General features: G+C 46.4%; 1 protein-coding gene across 4 annotated transcripts in view; it reads right to left on the bottom strand.

Moving 5' to 3' along the window:
* Positions 1 to 8774, bottom strand: part of LOC118111584 (neural cell adhesion molecule L1.1) — a 36994-nt gene that overhangs the window by 3713 nt on the left and 24507 nt on the right. For 3 of the 4 annotated variants that reach the window (XM_047340216.1, XM_047340214.1, XM_047340215.1), the window contains 18 exons: positions 7725 to 7868; positions 7492 to 7603; positions 6988 to 7148; positions 6449 to 6608; positions 5748 to 5875; positions 5532 to 5633; positions 5236 to 5442; positions 4667 to 4737; positions 3935 to 4160; positions 3685 to 3791; positions 2791 to 3058; positions 2242 to 2364; positions 1698 to 1874; positions 1488 to 1601; positions 1169 to 1318; positions 904 to 1035; positions 698 to 770; positions 272 to 283 (listed from right to left, as the gene is read on the bottom strand). In XM_047340216.1, coding sequence (XP_047196172.1) covers positions 272 to 283; positions 698 to 770; positions 904 to 1035; positions 1169 to 1318; positions 1488 to 1601; positions 1698 to 1874; positions 2242 to 2364; positions 2791 to 3058; positions 3685 to 3791; positions 3935 to 4160; positions 4667 to 4737; positions 5236 to 5442; positions 5532 to 5633; positions 5748 to 5875; positions 6449 to 6608; positions 6988 to 7148; positions 7492 to 7603; positions 7725 to 7868 — 2467 coding nt within the window. The remainder of the gene's footprint in view (positions 1 to 271; positions 284 to 697; positions 771 to 903; positions 1036 to 1168; positions 1319 to 1487; positions 1602 to 1697; positions 1875 to 2241; positions 2365 to 2790; positions 3059 to 3684; positions 3792 to 3934; positions 4161 to 4666; positions 4738 to 5235; positions 5443 to 5531; positions 5634 to 5747; positions 5876 to 6448; positions 6609 to 6987; positions 7149 to 7491; positions 7604 to 7724; positions 7869 to 8774) is intronic. The other variant, XM_035160287.2, reaches the window with a different exon arrangement.

Consider the following 8774-nt stretch of genomic DNA (forward strand, 5'->3'; position numbering starts at 1 on the left):
TATCCTGCTGCTAGAGAGGGGATCCAACCACATCACAAAGACTTAATGTGAGAAGAAGAGCTGCTCCTGCTTCCACAAGTCTAAGTGGTTAGATCCCATTCTTCTCCTCCAAGGTAGTTGTCTTTGTAACAACAAAATCCACTAAGTCACCGCTGTCCTACTTTCTAAATTAACTACATCTAATGACGCACACATCACAACAGTCACTGGCACAAAAGACACACAACACATGCATGTGAGAGCAACACAAAAAGTCTGTGAACGTCCTCACCTCTCCAGAGATCTGCAGGCAGAGCGTTAGAGGACGAGAGACAAGTGAGATAGAAAGGAAGGAGAGCTGGGAATGACTTTATATACTGTCACTGATCGTCTTTATATACAGTCACTGATGGTCTTTATATACAGTCACTGTTCGTCTTTATATACTGTCACTGATCATCTTTATATACAGTCACTGAACCTCTTTATATACAGTCACTGATGGTCTTTATATACAGTCACTGATCATCTTTATATACAGTCACTGTTCGTCTTTATATACAGTCACTGATGGTCTTTATATACAGTCACTGATCATCTTTATATACAGTCACTGATCATCTTTATATACAGTCACTGATCATCTTTATATACAGTCACTGATCATCTTTATATACAGTCACTGATGGTCTATATACAGTCGTTGGAGAAAACCCACCTGTATTCTCCAAACGTCTCATCTTTCATTGGTCGAGCTTCAGAGTCCACCTCCTTGTCTTCCTTGTCCTTCACTGTAAGAAAACAACTCAATATCAAACCCTTCACTACACAATAGTGTGTGTGTGTGTGTGTGTGTGTGTGTGTGTGTGTGTGTGTGTGTGTGTGTGTGTGTGTGTGTGTGTGTGTGTGTGTGTGTGTGGTTACCTGCGTACTTCCCGCCCCTGCTGCGTTTGATGAGGCAGAGGATGAGCAGTATCAGGATGAGCAGCAGGATGGCGCTGACGAGTCCGATCAACCAGCCCTGAGTGGCGAACCCAGCAGGCATCTCCGAAGGCTCTGAGAGACGGAGAGAGACCAGGAAGTGATCACTGATTCTCGTACAGGTGTGTGCACGTGATTAACAACACAAAAACATGAGGGTTCTTTAGGTTCTGCCGGATCATCTGGTTCTACTGAGCAGAACAGTTACCTGGTCCGATCGTCCACAACTCCTCGTGCCACTGAGTAACGTTTCCATGTCGGATCATGAGGTGGTACTCAGTTCCTGGTTGGAGGCCTGTCAGCGAATAGAAACCCTGCGTGGAGTTCACTAACTCTGACTCCTCCCACTCACCCCCAGCTGCAACACACACACACACACAGACACACACACACACACACACACACACACACAGACACACACACATGTAACAGGTTAGTAAAGTAGTTTTGGGTTTTCTTCCTGAAGTATGAGATTAGTTTTTAGTCACGTGATCTTCTCATCTCTCTGCGTGGTGAAGTAAACCCACCGCTCTTCCTGAGGTAGTGGATGTGGAAGCCGTGGTTCCTGTCTCGCTCTCCAGGTGTCCAGCTCAGGTTGAAGGACGTGTTGTCCTGGACGACGGTGACGTTCGTTGGAGGAACTGGAGGAAGAAGGAAAACAATTAGTGTCACGGAAAGGACTTGATAAAGGTAATAAAAGCACTTGACTGCATTGAGACAAATAAATGTAGTTTCACCTCCGTCGAGCAGGGTGGCGCCACTCAGAGTGACAGGGGGTCCATCACCGGTGGCGGTGCGGGCTATAACTTTGAAGGTGTATTGGCTGCTGGGGTCCAGATGGTCCAACGCGATGTGGGTCACGTTGGGATCACTGATGAACTCCATCTGCAGCAGACTGTCTTTGCTCTCCACCTCTGCAGACCCAGTAACAAATCCACCTGGTTAGAATTCTTCATGTTTCAAAGTTTCCTGCTGAATATTGGAGATAAACTTCAGAGTGTTTTTAACTGATCTCAGTTCAGCTTCACTCTTCAACTGCAGCTGATTGTGACAGTTGAAGCTGACTCTCAGTCAGTTCTTCTCACAGGAGATGGAACCCACTCACCTCATTATGAAACTGTGGCAGGAAACATTTGAATATGGCAGCTTCCACAGTCAGAGTACTAATGGGAAACCTTACAAGACATCGGTATTTCTCTCAATATTTCCAGCATCTTGATATTTGTCAGAGTAACATTACGTTTTATTGTGAACTCTCCTCCCCTCACAGGTATTTATTACCTTGTTGGTACTGAACCATGTATCCCAGCAGGATCCCGTTCGTTTCAACTGGAGGCGTCCAGTAGAGAATCAGGGATTTCTCTGTCGGGCTCTCAGACCTCAGGGATGCAGGAGGACCCGGAGCTGCACGCACACACACACACACACACACACACACACACACACACACACACACACAGACACACACACAGGATAGTTTAGTGAAGTTGTTGTTCTTCTTCTCCATCTGCTTGTGTTTCTCCTCAGGTGGATGTTGACCAATCATGCGTCAGTCTCAGCTGTCAATCATGACGTCAAATAACTAATTAAAAAATTAAATAACTGACAGAAACTATCTTTGACAAACATTTATTTCAATGTTTGCTTTGATTTTTTAGTTTGGTCCATGTCCCATCTGCTAACATGGAGGAGGCTGGGTTTATGACCTGTACTGCAGCCAGCCACCAGGGGGAGATCGTGACACTTTGGCTTCACCTTTGCGAGCCGTCATGTCGTCCATCTTTATGAGAGTCTCTTTAGTTTTAAAGCTCCCTCGTCACTGAGACCCACCTCCCTCTGGCGTGCTGAAGCGGTGAGGCAGCGAGTGGGGCCCCTCCCCTTTGCCGTTGAAGGCAGTGACGGACAGCTCGTACGAGGAGAACAGCTGCAGCCCCGTCACTTCCTTGGACGTCTTCATGCCGTGGACGACCTCCACTCTGCTCGCTGTGTCTCTGTCCGTCCCTCGGTCGGACCTCTCCCCTCTTTCGTCCCCATGGTGCAGTTTCCCCAGAGACCTCCGGCCCCGCCCAACCTGGGCGCCCAACCTCCTGATGTAGATCTGACAGGGAGGAAACAAAACTGAATTCATGTGGTTTGATGCATCAGTGTAGAATGATTCATCCTTAGATTTACCAGATTTTCAAATAGAAAAGAAACTAAATGTTTTGATTCTTTAAATTTCTTTCATTTTGAACTGCATCATAAGAAGAAACTTTGCCTAATTGGTTTATAATCAACTTACACAGCGAACAAATCTGATCTAAAGCTGAGGCATCAAAACCAGTCAAGTACAAAACTGCAGCATCACATTCTTCCATCTTCTCATCAAACTCAGGATTTGAAAAGAAAAAATGTCCCCAACAGAATGAATCGTGACAGCTTCAGTGTCCTGTCTGTCCCTCGCCAGCAGGGGGCGTGGTGATGCGGTCTGAGGACGGGCTGGGGTTCATTGTAAACATTGGACACTTTGGAAAATTAAAAAAAGAAACTTGATGTAGATTGAATTAGAAAACACTTAAAGACCCAAAACCTGCAGAACTAAAGATGATACTTGGTGATTAAAATAATGGCCCTTACTACTTATTATTTAAGTAAAGCTACAACTGAATATTCCATCATGAATAAATCTGCTAAATTGTTTTGTATGAAAGTATAAAAGTTGTGTGGACTTTCAGTGAGTGGCACCTTGTATCCCAGCAGCAGCCCTCGGACGCCCTGCGCCTCGCTCCACTTCACTCTGACGGTGCTGTTCATCACCGTTGACTCTACTCCCGTTGGCGCCTCCTCAGGTACTGAGATGAAGAGTGAGAGGAAGAGGAGGCATCAAGTTTCCAGTAAGAATAACAAATATTCATCACGTTGAATTAAAGCTGCAGCAGCACCAACTCGGTGTGTCTACAGTCCAGGTAAACGATGAAGTGTTCATGTGACGTACCGTCCTCTCCAGAGTGTCCGATCTCTGCTTCCGGTGCCGGTCCTTCTCCGAGCGAGTTGACGGCCTGGACTTTGATCTCAAACGGTGCGTAGGTTCCTGTGTCGTTCACCGAGAACGGGGGAGACTTTGAGTAGCTGTGGTTCCAGTGCACGCTCTTTCCCCCGGCCTGCCGCCACGACACCTTGTACTGGAAGTCCGGGCCGTAGTGTAAACGCTTGTCCATCTCCTGCAGAGCAGATGAAGAGGTGGACAACGGGTTTGGATACTTAGTTCAGTAAAAGTAATAATTCAACAAAGTACTCGGAAATCTAAAACTACGATAGAACAAACCTTTTCATGTTGTGATATATAGATTATATATTATATTATATTATCGGATCGTTGTAGGACATTCACAGAAAATGTATTTATTTCATTACGACAATTCTGTAAAAAAACGGATGCTGAAAAACTTAATTTCTCAAAACAACAAACAAACATTAATTTGCAGTGAAGACGGGAATCTTCTTACTGCTCAGCTGGGTTTTGTTTTGTTTGCTTATTAAAGTTAATAAAGTTTTTAAATGTAGTTTATTTCCATCTGAACTGTGGTGGAGAGAAGTCACAGAGTAACTTCAAGTAAAGCACAAAAGCCTCAACATTGTGTTTATAGTTATAACCCAGGTCTGATGATTTTATTTTAGCTGTAAATACTTCAGAACATGTAAATATATAAAACATAGACGGACTTACATCCCATGTGATGATCAGAGTCTTTGGGTCTGTGGAGTCACTGCGGACACCGGTGGGGTTACTGCCAGGAACTGGAGGAGGAAGTAAGAACTTGATATAGCACCTTTCAAAACCACTTGTCACAAAGAGGAAAACACTTCCTGTGTTAAACGGTTACGCTTCATTTCTCACACCTCTTTCTGACGGCCAGTTAGCTTAGCTTAGCACAAAGACTGGAGACAGGGGGAAACACCTAGCCTGGCTCTCTCCAAAAATTCAAAATAAGTTACCTTTGTTGAGCCTTTTATTATGTTTTATTTAAATGATTGAACTCCGGCACTTCATTTAGCTTATTATTAGATATTTATTACTATGCCCTTGTTTTTAAAACTGCTTTTTTTGTGATTGGTCTTTTAACTGTTTTAATGGATCCTGAGAAACGTGATTTTGTTCCCGTATGGTTAACACATGGAGTGACACATAAACTTGAAACTTAAAAGATTAGCTTCACATTTCACTTAGTTCTTGACAAACAAAAGTTATTTTTTCTCAGAAAGTTGGACAGCTTGAGTGTCGTGTGTCTGACTCACCAGCAGGTGGCGTGTCGTGGGACTCCGAGGCCTTGCTGGGGTGGCTGCGGCCGATCGCGTTGATGGCGATGACCCGGAAGCGGTAGATGCAGTGGGGGTGGAGGTTCAGCTGCAGGTGGTTGAAGTCGGCTGGTAACTCCTGCCACTGCTCCCACTTCCACTTCCCCTCCTCCGTGTGCTGCTCCTCCCGGGCCTCCACCACGTACTCTGAGAGAACAACACACGTGACCTCACACCTCACCGCCATCTTGAAAAAGAGTGTGTCCCTGTTTATGTGTGTACTTTGTGCTACACACCTGTGATGGGGCTGTTGTGTGAGTGTCCCGGGATCCAGCTGAGTGTGAGGCTGTGGTCCTCCAAGTTGGACAGAGACAGATCTTTGGGGGGGTCGGGTCGAGCTGAGGGTCCGAACAGAAAACTGTTAGTGTTGAACAGAAGCAGTCGCACCTGCTACACACAGCGTAACACACACAACGCAACACACACAACGTAAAACACACACGGCAACGCACCCACGACGGTGATGGAGCCGTTGGCTTGCACGTTGTCCAGGTCAGTGATGACTTCACACGAATATTGCGCCGTGTCGACTGATTGGACGTCCGTCACTTTCAAAGTTCCATTATTGAAGAAAATGTACCTGTACACACACACACACACACACACACACACACACACACACACACACACACACACACACACACACACACACACACACACACACACACACACACTCTAGGTCAACATTAAGTCAGATTTCCCTCTGGAATACATGAATATTTCTTTGATTTATGTTTGGTGGAATTCAGATTTCTTTGCTTTCTTTTCATCTTCTTTTCTTCCCCCTCGTCCCTTCTCTGTTCTCGAGGTGTCCCCCTCCCCCCATCTTATTTAGGACCCTGCTTCCTGGGGCTGAGTTAAAAATGTGCTGTGGCCCCTGTTAAACTTATTAAGAGAAACTACCTACAGCAACAGGAAGGTGAGATTTAATCCATGAGTAGATGTCCTATCTGCTAACATGGAGGAGGCGATTAGTGACCTAACTGCAGCCAGCCACCAGGAGGCGATCGAGATGCTTAGACTTCACTTTAAGGAGTCTGTGGATTGATTTCACCACCAGGGGGCCCCCTGGGGTCACGAGTTAAACTGACGTGTGTGTGTGTGTGTGTGTGTGTGTGTGTGTGTGTGTGTGTGTGTGTGTGTGTGTGTTTACTTGTCACTCTCTGACGTCTCCAGCAGCTTCTGTCCGTCTCTCTTCCAGACGATCTGGTAGTTGAGCAGCCGAGGGTCTCGGTAGAAGCGACAGTCGAGCAGAGCGCTGGCTCCTCGGAGGACATGGACGTCCTGTGGACTTGTCAGAATCATCGTGCGATCTGATGGGAAACAGGAAGAACCAGGACAACGGTTTTATTTAGTCTTAAACAGATATAAACACGATATCAACACTGGGTCAGAACCTGGTTCAGTCAGCTTGTCTGTGAGACTCTGATGCTGTGTCTGGAGTCTGAGAGAGAACCTGCTGGTTTTATTCTCTACTCCGCTGCTTCACCTTATCTTCAGTTGTAAGTGTCAGTGATTCTCTCTCTAATGTTCCTTCATATCTTAGATTTTACATTTCATTCGTTATGCTCTTTAAAAGGTTTTAAATGTGACTTGTTGAAATCTGTGGAAACTCTTTTAAAGTCTTTCTTTTCAGGTGCATTTCAGGACTTTCCCAGTTCTGGGAGAGTTGTCGGTGAGTCGCTGACTCACTGAAAACTTCCAGATGTGCAGTGATGGAGATGTTGGTGTGTTGGACGGAGCACGTGTACGTTCCACTGTCGTCGTGACTGACGCCCGACAGCTCCATGGTGCCGTTGGTCAGCAGGGCGACCCGAGGGTCCGACAGCGGAGGAAGTGTGTCTTCACTCTCCCTGCAGAGAACACACACATAAAGAAAACGCACATTTTAAATTAATTTATTAGTTTCGTTAAATTATATTCTCTTAAATTGTTATGGTCTCATATTGTGGTTTAGACTCTCCAGATAATATCTTGGGGAAGCTGTGATATCGATACAAAGTGGGCGCTCACTGTTACGCTCTCAGACCTCAGAGAGGTTTGGTGTTTGACCCTCTATCTCTGCAGCAGTTTGAGTTATGGCTGTTAGTTTTGTGTGTGTGTGTGTGTGTGTGTGTGTGTGTGTGTGTGTGTGTGTGTGTGTGTGTGTGTGTGTGTGTGTGTGTGTGTGTGTGTGTGTCAGTGTCACTCTCTCACCATGTGACGTGTGGTCGTGGAGACCCGAAGGAGGAGCAGTGCATCTTGACGTCTTTGCCGTCAGCGACTCTGTACACGACTCCGTCAGACGACAGGATCTGAGGAGGCAGCTCTGAGGGACACACAGCACACGACCATGAGACGTGTGATGATGGAGTGACATGTTTTAAACGTGTCGTCGACCTGTGTGTGTGTGTGTGTTTGTGTGTGTGTGTGGGTGTGTTCGTACTGACCAATGACGTAGATGTAGGTGTTGAGGAGGATGGTGCCATGTTTGTTGGAGGCCTCGCACTGATACACGGCGGTGTCAGCAAACTGTACTTCCTTCAGAATCAAACTGCCGCCGGACACGGCCCGACGGGATTCATAGTCCACGTCTGCACAGTGAGGTGTGTGTGTGTGTGTGTGGGGGGGGGGGTTATCAGGAGGAAAAGGGTGAGAAAGAAGAGGGGGAGGGACGGAGGAGGTGAAGAGGTTAAAAACTGACCAGAGTTTGTCAAACAGAAACTTTCACCAGCTGAAAACAAAGAGATGTTTAATCAAGAAGCTGCAGACAAACGAGAGGAGAGGCAGCTGCTACAGCCTGTGGACACACACACAGACACACACACAGACAGACACACACACAGACAGACACACACACAGACACACACACACACACTCTGTCTGTCTGTCTGTCTGTCTGTCTGTCTGTCTCTCTCTCTTTGTCTGTCTGTCTCTCTGTCTGTCTGTCTGTCTGTCTGTCTGTCTCTCTCTGTCTCTGTCTCTGTCTGTCTGTCTGTCTGTCTCTCTGTCTCTCTGTGTGTCTCTCTCTCTCTCTGTCTGTCTCTCTCTCTCTCTCTCTCTCTCTCTCTCTCTCTCCCTCTCTCTCTCTGTCTGTCTGTCTGTCTGTCTTCTGTCTGTCTGTCTGTCTGTCTCTCTCTGTCTCTGTCTCTGTCTGTCTGTCTGTCTGTCTCTCTGTCTCTCTGTCTGTCTCTCTCTCTCTCTCTCTGTCTCTCTCTCTCTCTCTCTCTCTCTCTCTCTCTCTCTCTCTCTCTCTCTCTCTCTCTCTCTCTCTCTCTCTCTCTGTCTCTCTCTGTCTCTCTCTCTCTCTCTGTCTCTCTCTGTCTCTCTCTCTGTCTGTCTGTCTCTCTGTCTCTCTGTCTGTCTGTCTGTCTCTCTCTCTCTGTCTGTCTGTGGAGATTTAGGATGTGGACTAAATGAAGGGACACATCACTGAGGTCCCACAGGAGTCTGAAGAAACATCGCCTCAGATTGAAGTTGAAATGAGGCTAACAGCCGTA

The sequence above is a fragment of the Hippoglossus stenolepis genome, chromosome 6 (genome assembly GCF_022539355.2).
Source record: "Hippoglossus stenolepis isolate QCI-W04-F060 chromosome 6, HSTE1.2, whole genome shotgun sequence".
Lineage (NCBI taxonomy): Eukaryota > Metazoa > Chordata > Actinopteri > Pleuronectiformes > Pleuronectidae > Hippoglossus > Hippoglossus stenolepis.